The sequence below is a fragment of the Panthera leo genome, chromosome B3 (assembly GCF_018350215.1).
Source record: "Panthera leo isolate Ple1 chromosome B3, P.leo_Ple1_pat1.1, whole genome shotgun sequence".
Lineage (NCBI taxonomy): Eukaryota > Metazoa > Chordata > Mammalia > Carnivora > Felidae > Panthera > Panthera leo.
In genome coordinates this window covers 101,867,144-101,887,634 of record NC_056684.1, presented here as the reverse complement: position 1 = coordinate 101,887,634, position 20,491 = coordinate 101,867,144, and the positions used below count along the sequence as shown (strand labels likewise).

At 37.3% G+C, this 20,491-nt stretch overlaps 1 protein-coding gene across 2 annotated transcripts in view; it reads left to right on the top strand.

The window, feature by feature from the left end:
• The window catches only part of WDHD1 (WD repeat and HMG-box DNA binding protein 1), a 66,617-nt gene extending 51,725 nt beyond the window's left edge, over positions 1-14,892 (top strand). The window contains exons 19-26 of one of the 2 annotated variants that reach the window (XM_042943292.1): positions 1,829-2,046; positions 2,141-2,259; positions 2,446-2,502; positions 4,750-4,793; positions 5,411-5,578; positions 7,031-7,161; positions 11,440-11,578; positions 14,084-14,892. In XM_042943292.1, the coding sequence (XP_042799226.1) occupies positions 1,829-2,046; positions 2,141-2,259; positions 2,446-2,502; positions 4,750-4,793; positions 5,411-5,578; positions 7,031-7,161; positions 11,440-11,578; positions 14,084-14,284 (1,077 nt within the window). In that variant the 3' untranslated portion in view covers positions 14,285-14,892. Of the gene's footprint in view, positions 1-1,828; positions 2,047-2,140; positions 2,260-2,445; positions 2,503-4,749; positions 4,794-5,410; positions 5,579-7,030; positions 7,162-11,439; positions 11,579-14,083 lie in introns of those variants that run through there. The other variant, XM_042943293.1, reaches the window with a different exon arrangement.
• Positions 14,893-20,491: the final 5,599 nt, after the last annotated feature.

The window sequence follows — 20,491 nt, the reverse complement described above, 5'->3', positions numbered from 1 at the left end:
CCGAGTGAAGAAAGGGCATATAACTGGCAAATAACCCAGTGAAGAAAGAAATAACCCAGGGCAAAAGACATGAATAGACACTTCTCCAAAGACATCCAGATGGCTAACCGACACATGAAAAAATGTTCAGCATCAGGGAAATACAAATCAAAACTACAATGAGATACCACGTTTCAGAATGGCTAACATTAACAACTCCAGCAACAGCAGATGTTGGCGACAATACAGGGAAAGAGGATCTCTTTTGCACTGCTGGTGGGAATGCAAACTGGTGCAGCCACTATGGAAAACAGTATGGAGGTTCCTCAAAAAAGTAAAAATAGAACTACCCTGTGACCCAGCATTTGCACTGCTAGGTATTTATCCAAGGGATACAGGTGTGCTGTTTCAAAGGGACACATGCACCCCCATGTTTATAGCAGCACTATCTGCAATGGCCAAAGTATGGAAAGAGCCCAAATGTCCATTGACGGATGAATGGATAAAGAAGATATAGTATATATATACAATGGAGTATTACTCAGCAATAAAAAAGAATGAAATCTTGCCATTTGCAACTACATGGATGGAACTAGAGGGTATTATGCTAAGGGAAATTAGTCAGAGAAAGACAAAAATCTTATGACTTCACTCATATGAGGACTTTAAGATACAAAACAGATGAACATAAGGGAAGGGAAGCAAAAAAAATATAAAAACAGGGAGGAGGACCAAACATAAGAGACTCTTTTTTTTTAAAATTTTTTTTAATGTTTATTTTTGACAGAGAGAGAGACAGACAGAGCATGAGCAGGGGAGGGGCAGAGAGAGAGAGGGAGACACAGAATCCAAAGCAGGTTCCAGGCTCTGAGCTGTCAGGACAGAGCCTGATGCAGGGCTCGAACTCACAGACTGCGAGATCATGACCTGAGCCGAAGTTGGACACTTCGAAGTTGAGCCATCCAGGCGCCCCAAACATAAGAGACTCTTAAATATGGAGAACAAACAGAGGTTGCTGGAGGGGTTGTGGGAGGGGGGATGGGCTAAATAGGTAAGGGACATTAAGGAATCTACTCCTGAAATCATTGTTGTACCATATGCTAACTAACTTGGATGTAAATTAAGAAATAAATAAAAAATGAAACTAAAAAAAAATAAACTTAAAAAAAAAAAAGTAATCAAGTGTTTTCAAAGATATTTAATGAATGCCCTTTGTTTTTTATTGAAATTTTTATTAAAATACAGCAAGAAAAAGGAAGTTGTTTATTTGTAAGTTGTATAACTATTTCTGGTAATTGGAAATCATAGACAAGCACACTTAAAAATGAGTGGATAAATCTACTCCTCCCGCCTCCCTCCCCTCCCCCCCCCATTCACTTGTAGTATTTGTGTGCCAGTTCTGGGAAAAATAATAACTAATTAATCATTTATAATTTATTCCTTCTTTGATTCATCCCTATTTGATGAGGGCAGGATGAGGGTGGGTGGGCAGCAAAATGAGTTTAAGAAAACCACATTTGAATTTTAAAGGAAAATCTTACTTCCTTTGTAATTAATAGCTTGAAATCACATGCCTTATTTCATTGAATCTAAGCTACTAGTGATTGTAAAATGTACCATTATTTTATTTATATAAGCCAAAAAAATGCTGCAAACTCTGACCCACCATAAATTGTAAGATGCTTCTACTTTCAGAGATGCTAAACTGAGTAAAAACTATGCATCTTAGAATCAGTGAGATACATTATCTAGAAAACCAGTATTTTCTCAGATACTAGTAGTATCATTCTCTTATTTTTTAAAAGTTTTGCTTGATGTGATTTTTTTTTTCCCCCCCATTTTGGGTTAGCTTTCTTGTAAACTGGAGCGGGAATTTCGTTGTGTGGAACTTGCTGATTTAATGACTCAAAATGCTGTGAATTTAGCCATTAAATATGCTTCTCGTTCCCGGAGATTAATATTGGCCCAAAGACTTAGTGAACTGGCTGTGGAAAAGGCAGCAGAATTGGCAGCAACCCAGGTGGAAGAAGAAGAAGAGGAAGATTTCAGAAAAGGGCTGAATGCTGGGTAAGAAATAATCAGTTGTTTAAATTATTCTTTACTATTCTGAAAATTTAATTGGTCTTTGCATAGCTCTTAATTGAATAATATTATTGTTTAGTTACAGTAATACCGCTACAGAGTGGAGCCAGCTAAGGCTCAGAAACCAAGTTGAAGAAGATGAAGAGGATACTGGAGAAGCTGATGATAAAGAAGAAAAACCAGAAATACATAAGTATGGTAAGATACATTTTTAAAGCAATTTAAAGATGAGAAATGCAATATTTTGTGGCTTTCCTCATTTTGCTTGGCTGAGGAAAATTGAATACCTGTACTGTGTCAAGACGCCTTTGCTGATTGTTGATTATAGAGAGGAACTTTATCTCCCCATTTACACTGCATTGTTTTATCTTAATTATTTTATAGGACAGAATCCATTTTCCAAAAATGCAAACTCCTCTGATGTGCCAGCTGTTAAGTCAGGTAAGAAATATTTGTGATTTTGTAATATCAGGAAAATTGTTCAAGTAGTATTTTAAAGTGATATATGTACTTAAACCACCCCACACACATACTCTGCCATCCTAAGTTTGTTTTTATCAGGAATTTTGTTTGTGAAACTGGTCATTTTACAAATATTTATTAAATGCCTATTATGTTTGACTAGGTGGGAGATACCAAAAGTCAAGTAGACATGCATGGTTGATTCCTGCATAAATCTTACATAGTACCAACTGACTTTTTTTTTTTTAAGTTTGTTTGTTTATTTGTATTGGAGAGAGAGAGAGAGAGAGACAGAAAATCCCAGGCAGGTTCTATGCTGTTAGCACAGAGAGAGAGCGAATCCCAGGTAGGTTCTGTGCTGTTAGCACAGAGCCAGATATGGGGTTCAAATCCATGAGCCATAAGATCATGACTTGAGCCAAAATCAAGAGTCAGACACTTAAAACCGACTGAGCCACCCAGGCACTCCCCAACTTTTTAAACCATGTACATATATTACTTTGATTTTTAAAATTTACCTGTAAAAACATGTACAGAGTATTAAAAGAGTATATAATAGTTTGCTTTAATCTAGTCAGTGGTGATAGGTGGGGACCCCAAGGGAGGCCTCATGAAATATTTAAAGCAGAGACCTGCAGGATGATTAAGAGTCAGCTAGGCAAAAGTGGGTGAGAGCAGAAGCAGAGGAAAAGTGTGTGACTTAAGGAACAGCATGTGCTAAGATTGTAAGAGTGGTGTGAAGAGCACAGGCAGAGAGAAAGTGGTGCTGAGTGGTTTAGGAGTGATGGGCAAGAGCTAAATCATGCAGATCCATGTAGGCCACAGTAAAGATTTTTGATCTTCATTCTGAGGTCTCTGGGAGGCTGTTGTAGGCTTTAAGCAGGCATAGCACGGCACACTGGCAGAGGAGGAATACAAATAAGGAGACTACCGAGGAATTCCAAAAGTGACGTTGAATAGTGGCTTGGATAGGGTGGTGGTGACCAATGAAAGAATGAGAATTGAAGAGGTGTTTCTGAAAAAGATGTAGAGAGTATGGAAGTTTAGGGTGTAAAGAATGACTCAGTTTCCAGCTTGAATACATGAGTGAATGATGGAACCACTTACTGAGTCAGAAAACACTAGGGAAATGCAGATTTTGATAAGATGATGATGAATTACTATTGGATATTTTGGTTAGGAGCTTAGAAAAGTAGTCTGGGAGGGAGATGTAAAGTGAAAATTATTGGCATAACCATAGCAATTTAAACCCTGGGCATAGATGAGGATATAAAGTGAGAAGAAAAGTGAGTTTAGGCCTAGGGAATCCCCAACATTTTTTTTTTTTTTTTTTTTTTTTTTTTGAGAGTCAAATGAGAGTTTATTTGAGATTAAAGAATTGCAGTTTGGGGAGGGAATCCCCAACATTTAAACATTAGGCCCAGGAGGTTAAGGAGGAGGAACCATCAAAAGAGAATGAGATCAAAGAGGAACGAGGTGGGAATGGGGAATCTCAGAAGTCAAGGGGAGGAGACAGTGTCAAGAAGAAAAGAACACTTAGCTATGTAGAATGCTTTTGAGGGGGTCAAATAAGATGATGACTGAAAACTATCCACCAGATTTGGCCAAATGGAGTTTATTGAGTCCTTAGCAAGAACAAATTCTATAGGGTAGTAGGGCTGGAAGCCGTATTATTGTGGATGTTGGAATGTAGGGGCAGTGAGGAACTGGGAATAACCATGTAGACAACTCTTGAGAATTTGACTGTATAGACGAGGGAGGAGTAAATGGTGGCTAGAGGTGATGTGAAGTTGAGAGGGTTTGTTTTTGTTTAAGTTAGGAAACTTGAGTAGTCAATGAAGAGTGAAAAGTCCAAAGATGGAATAGCCGTCGATAAGACAAGTTTCTTGACAAAGCAGGAGTGGATAGGATCTAGAGCACAAGTAGATGAATTATTAACCTTAGCTAAAATAAGGCACCATTCTTCCATGGTAACAGGAGAAAAGGATAGATCTATACAGGTTTATATATTTCATAGTGAGAAGTTGGGATAGTTTCCATTTAATAGCTTTTACTTTTATTTTGTCTTGGAAAATAGATAGGAGATCATATAGAGTTGTTAATAATTCTAAAGTTGCAAAGCACATTTGTTTTTATATAATACAGATTAAAATGACCTATTATTACAGAAGTCAGAAGTCTTTTATGTTTTACCACTATTAAGTGAGGGTTTCTTTCTTATGAAAGGTGCAGTTATCTCTAGCAACCAAGGACGAGTAAACCCCTTCAAGGTAAACTCTTTCCAGTGATACTTAACATGTTTTTAAGTACATTTTTATACAGAGAAATATTTCCAAACCACCAGATGACCCTCCTCAGACTTGGAAACATTAAAGATTGAAACAGATTTTTGTGAAAACAGTTGAAAGCAGCACTAGTTCATGCTTGGGCTAAGACTTATCTTCTGAATACGTATGGTTTTGAAAGATAGTCCCTGTTTTTCTTAGGGATGTGTTATATTTAATATGTGTGTCAGTCTTAATATGGATTATACAAAATGTATTCAATTCCAAATGTGACACTACAATATAGACTTAAAAGACACTTAAATATACATTTTTTAATGTTTATTTATTTTTGAGAGAGAGGGAGAGAGAGCGCATGAGTTGGGGGGGGGGGCAGAGAGAGAGAGGACAGAGGATCTGAAGCGGGCTCTGTGCTGACACTAGGGAGTCCAACATGGGACTTGACCCATGAGCCATGAGATCATGACCTAAGCCAAAGTTGGACACTCAACCAACTGAGCTACGCAGGCGCCCCTAGACTTAACAGAAATTTAGAGGAAAAATGAATCTCTTGGGGTTTTTCTTCTTTAAACATAAAATGCTAATAGTAGTTTGTTCTTTAGGTATCAGCCAGTTCCAAAGAGCCTGCCATTTCAGTGAATTCAGCACATTCTACTAATATTTTAGACAATATGAACAGATCATCCAAGAAATCTGCACTCAGTCGAGCTACAAATAATGAAAAGTCTCCAGTTATAAAGCCTCTAGTTCCAAAGCCAAAGTCTAAGCAGGTACTATTTCAACTACCCACATCAGCAACAAGTAGCACATGATCTGTTTGTCTTGCTTTAGTTTTTGTTCACTCTTTCAGGTATGGGGCAGGAGGCTCCAGTTGTTTATCATTGATTGCCTAGGGAGGGTAGTGGTTCTCAAATCTGATTTTGCTTCAGAATCACTTTTTAAAATATATACAGTAAAACCTTGGTTTGTAAGCATAATTTGTTCTGGAAACATGCTTGTAATCCAAAGTACTTGTATATGAAAGCAAATTTCCCCCATAAGAAATAATGGAAACTCAGATGATTCATTCCACAACCCAAAAACATTCACATAAAAATGATTACAGTACTGTAATACAAAATAATAAATAAAATACAAAGGATAAAGAAAAATAAATTAACCTGCACTTACCTTTGAAAACCTTCATGGCTGGTGTGAGGGAGACGAGTAGAGGGTTATTGTGTAGGACGGCTATCACTATCATTAATGGAATCACTGCTATCTGTTGGCTCAGTGGAATCTCTTTCTTCATGGGGGCGATTGTATACGTTTGCACAATGTTGACTACCGTACAGTATTAATAAAGTTTTGTCATATACTGTATTTAATGTAACTATCAATAAGGCAGCAGGGGAAAGGGTCTATATCTGCAGGCAGCCTGCCTAGAATGAAACAAAGCATTCCTAAGCTTACTCTTGTATGGAAAAGCGGAGGACTGTCCACAGGTGCTTTGAAGTGACAAAAAATAAACTAGTGCCAGTTGTGGGCACCTTCCTATGTTCTGAAAAATCACTGATTTCTGCCAAACACTGCAGCCTGAGACTGAGCATCTGAGCACGCGAGATGATCACACACAGTCTTACAGCCAGTGAGAGAGAAAAACATTGGCTCAGTTGTGATCATGGTGTAACCTACTACTTGTATTGCAAGACATTGCTTATTTATCAAGTTAAAATTTGTTAGAAATGTGTGCTAATTTTGTGAAACATTTGGAGAACAAGTTACTCACAATCCAAGGTTTTACTGTGTATACTCAGGCCCCAAAGACTCAGGCATCTGTCTGGCTTTTAAAAAAATTTCCCAGATGATTCTGACGCATATCTTTTTTTTAATGATGATGCTGGCCCCAATCTTTCCTTCTTCCGTATTCTGATTTTGCCTTCTAGATTTCATCCCAGATTTGGTATTTCACCTCACATTTGTCATTAGTATAATAGATCTTTTATCTTTTCCATTTTATATAATTTTATTCATTTAGAAAACATGGAATTTGAAGTAATAGTTTTTTTGGGTTTTATGTCTATAGGCATGTTTATTTTCAACTGAGAACTTCAGGACTTCACATGTTGGTATAAGAATACTAAATAATTATAAATATTCTTCCACATTTTTCAAAACTTGATTGTAGTATATAAAATGGTACTAGATTTTTGTTGCAGTATTCATTATGTTTGTTTTTACAGGCATCTGCAGCATCCTATTTCCAGAAAAGAACTTCCCAAGCTGTTAAGAATGAGGATGCGAATGAAGAAAATCCTAAAAATTCATCATCTGAAACCCCAGCTCCACGTCCTCAAAACACTGAAAGTCAAAGGTTAGTACATAGATAAATTTATTATTCTCAAGATTCAGTATTCCAATAAAAGACATACAGACACAGCAATACAAAATTATGCAACTGTCTTGTTCACTGTTACAAATAATACATTGGCACTGGTGGTGGACATTCTGAACACATAACTTTCTTTTTAATATTTATTTATTTTGAGAGAGAGCATGGGAGGGGCAGAGAGAGGGAGGGAGGGAGAATACTTTTTTTTTTAATTTTTTAAAATATTTATTTATTTTTGGGAGAGAGAGAGAGAGAGCATGCAAGAGAACAGGGGAGGGACAGAGAGAGAAAGGGAGACACAGAATCCAGAGCAGGCTCCAGGTTCTGAGCTCTCAGCACAGAGCCCAATGCGGGGCTTGAACTCAGAAAGTGTGAAATCATGATCTGAGCTGAAATCTGACTGAGCCACCCAGGTGCCCTGAGGGAGGGAGAATCTTAAGCAGGCTTCTTGCCCAGCACAGAGCCCAACACAGGGCTCAATCTCATAACCATGAGATCATGACTTGAACTGAGATCAAGAGTTGGATGCTTAACTGACTGAGCCACCCAGGCATCCCTGAATACATAACTTTAAGGAGGCCATAAATATTGGTTAATGTCTAGTTAATACTTAAGTATGCTCTGATAAGTTATATATGAGTTTTAAATTGTACTGTGTTTTACGGGGCGCCTGGGTGGCTCAGTCGGTTGGGCGTTCTACTTCGGCTCAGGTCATGATCTCACAGTTGGTGGGTTCGAGCCCCGTGTCGGGCTCTGTGCTGATAGCTCGGAGCCTGAAGCCTGCTTCAGATTCTGTGTCTCCTCTTCTCTCTGCCCCTCCCATGCTCATGCTCTATCTCACTCTGTCTCTCAAAATAAATGTAAAAAAATTTTTAAAATAAAATAAATTGTATTGTGCTTTAAATTGTTTTAAATTAAAATTTAAAACATATATTTTATAATTCTTCTTTTGTTTTAAAATAAATATAGTTAAGAGGGAGAAGCAGTGAAAGGATACAAAAGAAAGTCTGATAAAGAATAAATATCTTCCATATCCACTCAGTTCCCCTCCTTACAAATAGTCACTACAACAAATTTCTTACCTAGCCCTCCAGAATTGTTCTATAAGTGTTCAAACACTTGTATTTATCTGTTTATTTTAACAGAAATGGTAGCATACACATTGTTCTGTGCATTACTATTTTTTCACATAGCTTTTGCAGATCATCTCATATTACTACACAGTTTATTTAATCTTTTTATATCCATTGAATGGATATGTCATAATTTATTCAGTTCTCTACTGGTGGACAGAGGTGATGGCTGGTCTTTTGCTATAGTACAAGTAGTACTGCAATGAATTACTTTATATGAATGTCATTTCTCACATATACATATAGCCGTAAGATGGATATCTGTATGATTCAAGTTAATGTGCACTTGTAATTCCAATAGACATTGCCAAATTTTTCTCCATTCATCTTGTATCATTTTCTGTACCTCCAGCAATATGAGTTCCTATTTGCATATATCCTGTTTGTTTGCCAGTGCAATATGTTACATTTCGTGATCTCTCTAAATACTGGGTTTATTTAAAATGCATCAGTTAAGGAGCGCCTGGGTGGCTCAGTAGGTTAAGCATCAGACTTTGGCTCAGGTCATGATCTCACCATTCATGGGTTCGAGCCTCGCATTGGGCTCTGTGCTGACAGTTTGGAGCCTGGAGCCTGCAGCCTGCTTCGGATTCTGTGTCTCCCTCTCTCTCTGCCCCTCCCATACTCACACTCTCTCTCAAAAATGAACATTTTTAAAAAACTTTTTTTAATGCCTCAGTTAAAAAGAAAAAGTCACCATTTCATTTTTATCATTGAATATCTCCTGTTAACCAGTTTATTTATCTATCTACTTTTTTAAAGAGTCTATTTTTAAGTAATCTCTGCACCCAACGTGGGGCTCAAACTCCTAGCCCCGATATCAAGAGCTGTAAGCTTTACCGATTGAGCTAGCAGGCATCCCTCATGTTAACCAGTTTAATTTGAGGGGTAGCTTTGGTTTTTATTTTTTCTATTTTGCCCTGAATTCAAATTAGGTATTAAGCAGTGAAGGTTTTATTTAAGAAGATTCAATTTTTTGTACTTTCAATACAGAAAACTTATTTAATTGGAATGTCATTAAGGAATTATAACTGTTTAACCAAATATTTTGTCATGAGTATTGATATACTGAATCAGAAGAGAAATGTTCAATTTTGTTTTTCTTTTGAGAAACAGCTGTTTAGGGGCAGGGAGATTGCCTGCTGTTAGCTAGATTTGTGACATTGCTTCAAGTTTGATTAAAATGAATGTTTATTAATTTCCGGAAATTCAAGAAACTTTGTTTACCATTTGTTTTGATTTGTTCTATTATTTTTCTGGAAATAGAATTATATTAAGATTACTTGAAATTTGTATATTTCCACAAATTAGGCAATGCTAGTAATATTTTTTATAGCTTGTTTTTCTAAAAATTAAAAAATTTAGACAAAAATCCCTCAATTACTCATAATTTTTTAAATCTTTTTTATTAAAATTAAGATTCTACATTTAGTGGGCTCTGCATCAGAGATGGAATGTTACAACCTGTGGTTTTGTTTCCATTTAAAATTTTATCATAGGGGTGCCTGGGTGGCTCAATCGGTTGAGTGTCCGACTTCAGCTCAGGTCATTATCTCGCTGCTCATGGGTTCAAGCCCTGCTTGGGACTGTGTGCTGACAGCTCAGAGCTTGGAGCCTGTGTCAGATTCTGTGTCTCCCTCTCTCTGTACCTCCCCTGCTCGCACTCTGTCACTCTCAAAAATAAACTTTATAAATAAAAAGATCTTTAAAAATAAGTAAAATAAAATTTTATCATAAACATTTTCCCCTGGTGTTTTTGCCACTAATTTTTGCTGTATATTTAAATTTGTTATTCAAGATCCATTTGGTTACAGTGTAGTAAGGGCCAGTACAGCTGCTGTGTGAAGTATGGGGACTCTGCAGTCAAACTGCCAAGGTATTAAATCCCAGGTCTGCCTTCGGCTATCTGTGTGACCTAGAGTAAGTTATTTCACATTTCTTTTCTTTTTTTTTTTTTAATTTGTTTAATATTTATTCATTTTTGAGAGAGAGAGATGGAGCCCAAGTGGGGGTGGGCAGAGAGAGAGGGAGACAAAATCCAAAGCAGGCTCCAGGCTCTGAGCTGTCAGCACAGAGCCTGACACGGGGCTCAAACCCACGAACCGTGAGATCATGACCTGAGCTGAAGTCAGACACTTAACCAACGGAGCCACCCAGGCGCCCCTAAGTTATCTCACATTTCTGAGCTTTGATTTCCTCCTCTATGGAATAGAGATAGTAATTGCACCTACCCTCATAGGGTTATGATAGATGAAATGAGGTAATACACACAAAGTATTTAGAACAATGCCTAGCAGATAGTAAGTGCTCAGTAAATATTAAATGTTTGCATTAAATCTTGACTTGTGACCTAAAGATAATTTGTGTCAAAAGCAAAGTCTAGGGGCATCTGAGTGGCTCAGTCAGTTAGGCATCTGACTTGGGCTCAGGTCATGATCTCATGGTTTGTGAGTCGAGCCCCACATTGGCCTCATGCTGACAGCTCAGAGCCTGGAACCTGCTTTGGATTTTGTGACTCCCCCACTGTCTGCCCCTCCTCCACTCAGGGTCTGTCTCTGTCTCTCAAAAATAAATAAACCTTAAAAAAAAAAAAGTCAAGTCTAATGAAATTGACAAGTATGCTGTGTGTATGCTTTACATAATAATTACATGAGAAAGGACATACATGCCCAGGTCATCTGTGAGAGCAATGGTGAGGGGATGGGATAGGAGCTTGAGAAAAGTAAAAATTAAAGATAGCTGGTTTGGGAAATGGAGAAAGAACCCACCAAGGATTGGAAGAATTTTACTGGGCCAGAGGGGCTGAGTGAAACTGGAGACCTTGAGCCTGTCAGCATTCCAAAAAGGAGCTAAAAGTACAGAGTTCATGGTTGCTCCACTTGGAAAATACATATGTGAGTAAACCCTTTGAATTGATCTTACAAGGGGTTTTTCAGTTCATTATTTCCATGGTCTTCAAGCAGTTTTAGGTAATATGTACTATGAATATTAACAAGTATAATTAATTGTGTCTTTCTTACTATATATAGGTATGCAAAGACTAATGGTTAATTACTAGCCTGAAAAATCATAAAGCACTTTAAACTGTGCCTTAAGTTTGAAATTTTTTCAATAATTGCTATTTTAGGCCAAAGACTGGGTTCCAGATGTGGCTGGAAGAAAACAGAAGTAATATTTTGTCTGACAATCCTGACTTTTCAGATGAAGCAGACATAATAAAAGAAGGAATGATTCGATTTAGAGTATTGTCACCTGAAGAAAGGAAGGTAAGAATAATTTTGCTGAGATTGAGATCTTAGTAAATTCCTAGGGGTTTTGTTTTGTTTTTGTTTTTTTCAAATTTATTTATTTTGAGAAAGAGAGAGAGCGAGCGCAAGCAGGGAAGGGGCAGAGAGAGAGAATCCCAAGGAGGCCCAGCACTGTCAGCACAGAGCCTGACGTGGACCTGAACTCATGAACCCATGAGATCACGATCTGAGCCAAAACCAAAAGTTGGCCACTTAACCGACTAAGCCACCCAGGTGCCCCCTAGGTCTTAAAAATTCTTATAGAAAATACCTTTTTCTTTTCTGGAAATTGCATATATTCTGGTAAACTCTTGGTAGAAAGGAAATTAAATAACTGAAATGTTAGTTCTGAACATATGGATGTGTAATAGTTATTAGTGCTAATGGTTAAATTTGGGGCATATGTACTGTTTATATCTGTATAAGTTCCTGCATGTTGTAAGTTAGGAGGATACCCCAAGAAAAAGTACATTACTTACAAATCAAAAGCCAATAAAATTAAGAAGTAAAAATGAAATTAAATATACATGTTTGGACTACTACCTTAGGGTACTTAGGATTCTCTCTCTCTGCCCCTTCCCTGCTTGCACTCACTCTCTCTCTTTACCTCTCTCTCAAAATAAATAAACCTAAAAAATTTCTTTAAAAAGCAGAATTTTTTAAAATGCTATTTACTTCCACATTGAATATAAAATGAGAATACTGGGGTACCTGGTTGGCTCAGTCGATAGAGCATGTGACTCTTAATCTCAGGGTTGTGAGTTCAAGGCCCACACTGAGCATAGAGCTTACTTTAAAAAACAAAAAAACAAAAACAAAGTCAAAGTGAGAGTACTGCTTTTCGGGCAGTGGAAGACCTGGTGTTCTGTTCTAGCCTTTCATGTGGAAATTAGGACAGGTGGCTTGTACCTTATTGCCCCTTGTATAAATTTCTGCCTTATGAGGGAGGGCTAGGAGCAGCTTTCTGTTGCAAGGGGAAGGAATGTGTGTGGTATATCAATTAAATCCTCAGATATCATTTCCCCAGGGATGCAAGTATTCGGCATGGGCATGCAGTATTCACCTGGTGAAATAGATACTTGCCTTGATAAACTGAATTTTAAGAATAAAGCTATTACAAAATGAGGAAGCTAGAAACTGGTCCAACCACCTCTAGCCTATTTAGAATCTCATTGGCAACTTTGTACTTCTCATTTTTTGTAAGACTTTATAAAAGGATAATTCTAAAGAATTAGATAAATGGTATCTAAATGATCTTATGCAGTAAAAAATGTGATTGTGTTTTTGAATACTTGAAAATGTAATCAGTATTTTTAAGTTAAACCTTAAACAATCCAGTCTGTTAATGTGAGAAATTCTACAGCTGCAAAGGGTCTCTTTTCTATAGTAAATAAATGGAAAGGAAATAAAGTGAAAGAAGGAGGAACTATTACATATTAAAATAGATTTAAGTGACTCAGTCAGTTGAGCGTCCAATATTCATCTTGGCTCAGGTCATGATCCCAGGGTTGTGAGATCGAGCCCTGTATTGGGATTGAGATTCCGTGTCTCTCCCTCTGCCCCTCTCCCCACCTCATGCACATGCTCTTGCTCTCTCTCTCTCTTGCTCTCTCTCTCTCTCTCTCAAATTAAAAAAAAAAAAAAAAAAGATTTAGGAGACAGATGGAAATGACTGAACTTTTTAAGGTTCTTGTGCTTATTGAATAAAGCCAGCCCCAAAAGAGTATCTGAAATGTCATTCCTGAAGTGACAGAGTGATAGGGATGAAGAACAGAGAACTAATTACCAGGAGTTGGGGCCTGGGTGAGAAGTGTAGGTTGGAGGAACAACATGAGGGATCCTTGTGGTGATGGTACTGTTTTGTATCTTGAATGTGGAGCCTACGTGGGAATTAAATATGCATACACACATACACACAAATGAGTAGAAGTAAAAATGGGAGGATTGTATTGATGTCAGTACCCTGGTTGTGATATATTAGCTTTGGAAGATGCTACGATTGGGGGAAACTGGGAAAAGAGTACACGAGATCCTTCTGTATTATTTCCTACAACTGCATATGAAAAATCTCAAAATAAAAAGTTTCATTTTTAAAAAAAGTACCTGCAGTTATATATTTTGCACTTAATATGGTTAAATATAAGCAGAGTTTAGGTTGAAATATTACAGAGGTAGCCATAAATTTTTTAACCTGCTCTGCAATAAGACATTTGTTAACAATGAGAATCCTTAATGATTAGCTTAACAATTCAAGTACTAATTATGCTTTTTTTTAATTAAAAAAAAATGTTTTTAATGTTTATTTATTTTTGAGAGAGAGACAGAGCATGAGGTGGTGGAGACTGAACCACCCAGACGCCCCTGCTTTTTTTTTTTAATGCTGCTTTTTATATACAGGATTATTACCTAAAAAAGTGAGGAAATCATTTCCTTCCTAGTTCTTTGTTATTGCCTAAAAATCTTTTCTCCCATATTTTTACAAAGGCATGGGCTACCAAGGCCAAAGGAGGTACTACAAGTGATGGAGCTGAAGCAAAGAAGCGAAAACGTGTGATTGATGAAAGTCATGAAACTGAAAACCAGAAAGAAAAAGCAAAGGAGAATCTGAATTTGCCAAAAAAGCAAAAACCTTTAGATCTTTCTACCAATCAGAAACTATCAGCTTTTGCATTTAAGCAGGAATAGACAGAGTTAAGGAAATGACCTTAGGGAAGTAATAGATTTTTTACTCATCATTGATGAATCTGGACTTTAAAAAAATGTTATCTTTAGAAAATTCGTTATATATTTTTAAAAGAGTTTAATGACAACTTTTTGTCTTTATTAAGGTAATATAGTAACAGGGAGTGTGTAAAAACTTTCATGCCTACAGATTGCCCTGCCCCCAAATAGAAGGCCATTCAGAAGCATTATGATTGTAGGCACTGACTTGAAGCCACTGGCATGTCACAGTGGAAGCCAGTTTGATTTTGTTTCTTACCTTCAAAATCATCAAAGCCAAGGTCTTAAAACCTCTGAACATTGAAGTACCTTCAAGGGGTTTCCTCATTTGGTTTGTGTCGTATACTGGGAAGTACTACAGAAATCCTCTTCCAGGTGTGTTACCATAGACTGTTTCTCCATGTCTATATTGGACTGGGGACCATGTTTTTTAATATGGGCCCCCAATATGTAAATAATTTTGTAGGTGTGATTTTTTTCATTTGTTTGTTTTGGAAATTTCTTCATGTATGGCTTTCAGTTGTCTTTGTATAGCCTGGTTTTTAAAAAAATAAGACTTTCACATTTCCAAATTTAGTTTGCTGTGGTCTTTTTTTTTTTAATATTTATTATTTTTGAGAGAGAGACAGAGTGTGAGCAAGGGAGGGAGGGCAGGGAGAGACATAGACACAGAATCTGAAATAGGCTCCTGGCTCTGCGCTGTCAGCACAGAGCCTGATGCGGGGCTTGAACTCACAAACCGTGAGACCATGACCTGAGCCGAAGTCAGAGCCTTAACCTACTGAGCCACCCAGGCACCCCATAGTTTGCTGTGGTCTTATCATTTTTCCATGAAATGAAAATGTTTCTAGAAAACATAGTTTACATTTATTACCATAATTTCTACTATCACCCCCATCCTGCTACACATCCTAACACACAGAAGAGAAGATTGAGGACAGTTTTGAAAGTTTCATCCTGGGGCATAATGTGCCCCTGGTAAGATCCTCTGGTTATCAACATCAGCAGTATTTTCCTGAGCAAGTCTTCGAAGCCTTGATATGAGAGTAAAGAGGGAAAGTGTTTAACTCCTTTTATTTTGAACAAATAAGATTTAAATATTTCATACATTTTTTGTTATTCTAGGCAGAGCTTAATGCAAATGCACCCACTTAATGAGGGCAGAATACAGGAGTGGGCTTGGCGGAGTCTGGGGCGGGTTGTAGTAAAATAAAATCAGGTGGCTCAGGATAAGAATGGTTTTTATATGTTGGAAGGAACATAATATGTTGAAAATTTAGATGTGTAGAAGCCAAAGATACTCCTTATCTCACGATGACCAAGGTTAGGAAGGAATACATTTCTGATGTTTTAATTAGTGGCTGGTATAGAGAGATGTTATAGCACAATGGTTAGGAGCACAGATTTCAAAGCCAAACTACTTGGGTCTGAAGACCCACTATGGTATCTACCAGCTGAATGAACCTTGGGCAAATTTCTAGCCTTTGACCACTCGTCTGTAAAATGGTTATAATAATTTTACTTCATAATGTTGTTAATGAGAATTAAATGAGATAAAAGCACTTAGTTCCTGGTACATAATGTTTTCTATAAATGTCAGCTATTCTTTTTTTTTTTTTTTTAATGTTTATTTATTATAGAGAAACATAGAGCAAGAGCATGGGAGGGGCAGAGAGAGGGGGAGACACAGAATCTGAATCAGGCTCCAGGCTCCTGTCAGCACAGAGCCCTACGCGGGGCTCGAACTCACAAATCGCGTGACAAATCGCGAGATCATGACCTGAGCCAAAGTTGGACGCCCAACCGACTGAGCCACCCAGGCGCCCCAAATGTCAGCTATTCTTAATCATGCTATTGACTATTTCATCTTGCTTTATCTTTGGGTTTCATTGTGAATACTGTATGAATTTTTATTTCAAGATCCTGAAGTAAAAGTTTATTTATGATACTTTGGAAAGGATGTTAGTAGACATGTATTCTTATTTCCTCAACTTGCTTATTGTACATAGGATATAATCCTTCAGTGTTATATTGTAGATCTATAGGAACCTGATAATACCACGGATTTGCAAAAAGTGTTTTTAGTCCCCTATTTTTATTTGGTTGAAGGAGCATTTTTGTATATGCCATAGCAAGCACAGGAACATTTTTGTATTGACTTGGTTTAACTCGTAAATCAGAACTTTGAAACCAAGACCTTATCCTTATTCCTTTGCTGTATATGATTAAACCCTAAAAAAAATCTGCTTTTCCAGAGAATAAGGGCTTAATGGTGGGAAAGTGGAAACAGAAATAAATGAATATGTTGGCCACCATCATGATGTCAGTAATATTGCCTATTCTGTGCTGTTGAATATTGCCATTTACTTCATTTCATTCTCTAGTAGTAAAGACTTTTCAAAAAGGAGGTAATTTTAATACTTCACAGTCATCAAAAGGGCATCATCTGATTATTCCAGAGAGCAAGTTAGTGAGCACTGAGTTATGCCTGCCAACTCCAGGGGCTGTGGTACTCTACAGCCTCTCCGGTCGGTGCAGCAGCCTGTGGTGAGCCACTGCCATTAACATGGAACAGATCCCTGGAGACAAAAGGATGAGATCCATCCATGTAGAAAGTATCTTCATCAGTGACTGGTTGTCTTATGGGCCTTTTTTGTCCTCCAACTGCTTTATTATAGAAGTATATAATTTTCTCCCATTTTTATTTTGGAAAATTTCAAGTAGTATAGTGAACATACATACACCCTTTATCTAGATTGACTTATTGTTGACATTTTGCTATATATGCTTTATAAACTGTTTTTCTCAAGTCATTTGAAATATGCATCATGACATTTTACCCCTCAGTACCTCGACATGTGTCCCCTAAAAAGAGACATACTTCTACATAACCACAATATCATTATTATGCCACAGAAATTGAAGAGAAGAATATTATTGCCTAACATGCATTTCATATTAAAATTTCCCCCAAAGTACCATTTAGCCTCCCCCCACCCCCCGCAATCTAGGATCAATCAAGAAAACTACATTAAAAAATAAAATAGTCCTGCATCACATTTAATTACAAATAATAGTTTTTTAGTTGAAGTACAGCTGACACAGTATTATATTAGTTTCAGGTATATAACATAGCAATTATACATATGTACACATTACTATAAAAGTACATATTAAATACAGGAAGAATGAGGAAAAACATCATCCCCAATCCTAATACCCAGAGATAACCCCTTAACATTTTGATATATGTCATTAGGCTTTTTTCTGTGCATGTGCTTTTCTTTCACATAGATCCCAAGAAGTGTTTACAAAAAAAACAAAAAAACTTAAGCCTAAAATTTTAAGTGTGGCCTTTTGCTGGAATGGACTAATGGTTGATACCAATTTCTCCTTTCTCTGGAACTGTATCATAAGAGGCAAAAAGTGATGGAATTGAAAATAAACATAATGGAATCAGCCAAAAGTTGGTTCTTTGAAAGATGTAAGTTAGAAAAATACTTGGCAAGATTAATCATGATGAAAAGCACAGATAAGTGATACTAGGAATGAAGAGGAATTTATTAACTACAGATGGTACAGATTTTTCAGAGGCCTATCACGATCAGTTTTATTTGTCAATTGGCTTAACCACAGATGCCAGTTATTCAATGAAACACTAACCTATGTTAGTATATTAGTATAACCTATGAAAGTATATGATAGATTATATTAAATTCCATAATATGGTGACTTGAAGTAAGATGATCCAAGATAATATGGGCGGGCTTGATTCAATCATTTGAAAGACTAAAAAGCAGAACTGAGGCTTCCCTGAGGGAGAAGTTATACCTGTAGACAGCAGTTTCGGCTCAAGCCAGATTTCTTGCCTGCCCTTCCTGGAGGTCTACCCTGTGGATCTGGGGTTTCACACTTTGTCTTCCAGCCTCCACAATGTGTGAATGAATGCAATAAATCTTTTAATTTCTCCTGCTGCTTCTATTTCTCTGGTTGAACACTGACTAATTCAAGACTATTCTAAATAACTTTATGACAATAAATTGGAAAATTTTGATGAAATGAATACCTACAAAAGCGGAGCTTATTAAAACTGACTCAAGACATCAAAAGTCTAAAATACTTAAGAATAAATTTAACAAATAAGTGCAAAACTTATACTCTAACCTACAAAACATTGTTGAAAGACATAAGAGAAGACCTAAATAAATGCAAAGACCTCCTGTGTTTATGGGCCAAAAGATTTAACATTGCATTATTAAAATAGCAATACTCCCAAAATGATCTACAGATTCAATGCTTTCCTTATCAAAATTCCAGCTGGCTTTTTTTGCAGAAAATGACCAGCTGATCCTAAAATTCATATGGAAATTCAAGGAGCCCCAAATAGCCAAAATAATTTTGGAAAAAAAAAAGAAAAAAGAGGATTCACACTTCACAATTTCAAAATAATACAAAGCTACAACATTCAAGACAGTGTGGTCCTGGCATAAGAATAGACCTATAGATCAATGCAATGGAATTGAGGGTCTAGAAAATAAACTCTCACATTTATAGTCAATTGATTTTTTACAAGATTGCCAGGACAATTCAATGGGAAAAGGATAGTCTTTTCCATAAATGATGCTAGGACAATTGGATGAAATTGAAAAGAATGAAATTGAACCCCTATTTCACACCATATAAAAAAATTAATTCCAGGGGCACCTGGGTGGCTCAGTCAGTTGAGCGTCTAACTTCGGCTCGGGTCATGACCTTGTGGTTTGTGGGTTCAGGCCCTGTGTCAGGCTCTCTGTCAGCTCGAAGCCCACTTCAGATACTCTGTCCCCCTTTCTCTGTCCTCTCTCACTTGCTTTCTCTCTTAAAGATAAATAACCATTAAAAAGAATTAATTCCAGGGCACCTGAGTGGCTCAACTGGTTAAGCATCCACCTCTGGTTTTCAGCCCAGGTCCTGATCTCATGGTTGTGAGATCGAGCCCCACGTCAGGCTGAGCATGGAACTTGCTTGGGATTCTCTCTCTCCCCCTCTCTCTGCCCCTCCCTACCTCTCAAAATAAATAAAACAAATTTAATTCCAAATGGATCAAGACCTAAATGTAAGAGCTAAAAATTATAAAATTCTTAGAAGGAAACAAGTGTAAATCTTTGTGACCTTGGATTAAACAATGATTTCTTAGATATAAACCAGGAACACAAGCAACAACAGAAATATGTGGGCGGTGGGGGGGAGGGTGAAATGGGTGATGGGGATTAAGCAGTGCACTTGTGATGAGCACTGGATGATGTGTGGAAGTGTTGAATCACTATATTGTACACCTGAAACTAATATAACACTGTATGTTAACTAACTGGAATTTGAATATAAGGAAACAAGCAAACAAAAATAGACGAAGGCAACATCATCAAAATTAAAAACTGCTTCGAAAACACTTATCAAGAACGTGAAAAAAAGCCACAGAACGGGAATTTTTTTTGCAAATCATATCTGCTAAGGGACTTGCATCTAGAATACATAAACAACTCTGGGATGTCTCAGTGACTTGGTTAAGCGTCTGACTTCTGTTCAGGTCATGATCTTCCAATTCGTGGGTTCAAGCCCTGCGTCGGCTCTATGCTGAGAGCTCAGAGCCTGGAACCTGCTTTAGACTCTGTTTCTCCCTTTCTCTCTGCCCCTCCCCAGTTCATGCGTGCTCACTCTCTCTCAAATAAACATTTAAAAAAATGAGAATATGTAAACAACTCTTAAAACTCAATAATTAAAGGACAACCCAATTTAAAAATGGTCAAAGGACTTGAACAGACATTTCTCTAAAGACAGTACACAAATGACCTATAACACATGAAAAGGTGCTCAATATCTTTTGCTATCAGGAAAATGAAAAAACTACAGAGAGATACCACTTCACCCCCAACTAAGATGGCTATAATGAAAAAGATGTACAATAACAAGTGTTGGTGAGGAGGATGTGGGGAAATTGGAACCCTCAGATAGTGGAACATAGGAACATATAATGGTAGTTTGGCAGTTCAGTCAGCTGAGTGTTTGACTCTTGATTTAGGCTCAGGTCATGATCCCAGTGTTGTGGGATCAAGCCCCATGTCAGGCTCTGTGCTGAGCTTGGAGTCTGCTTGGGATTCTCTCTCTCTCTGCCCCACTCCTGCTCGCTCACTC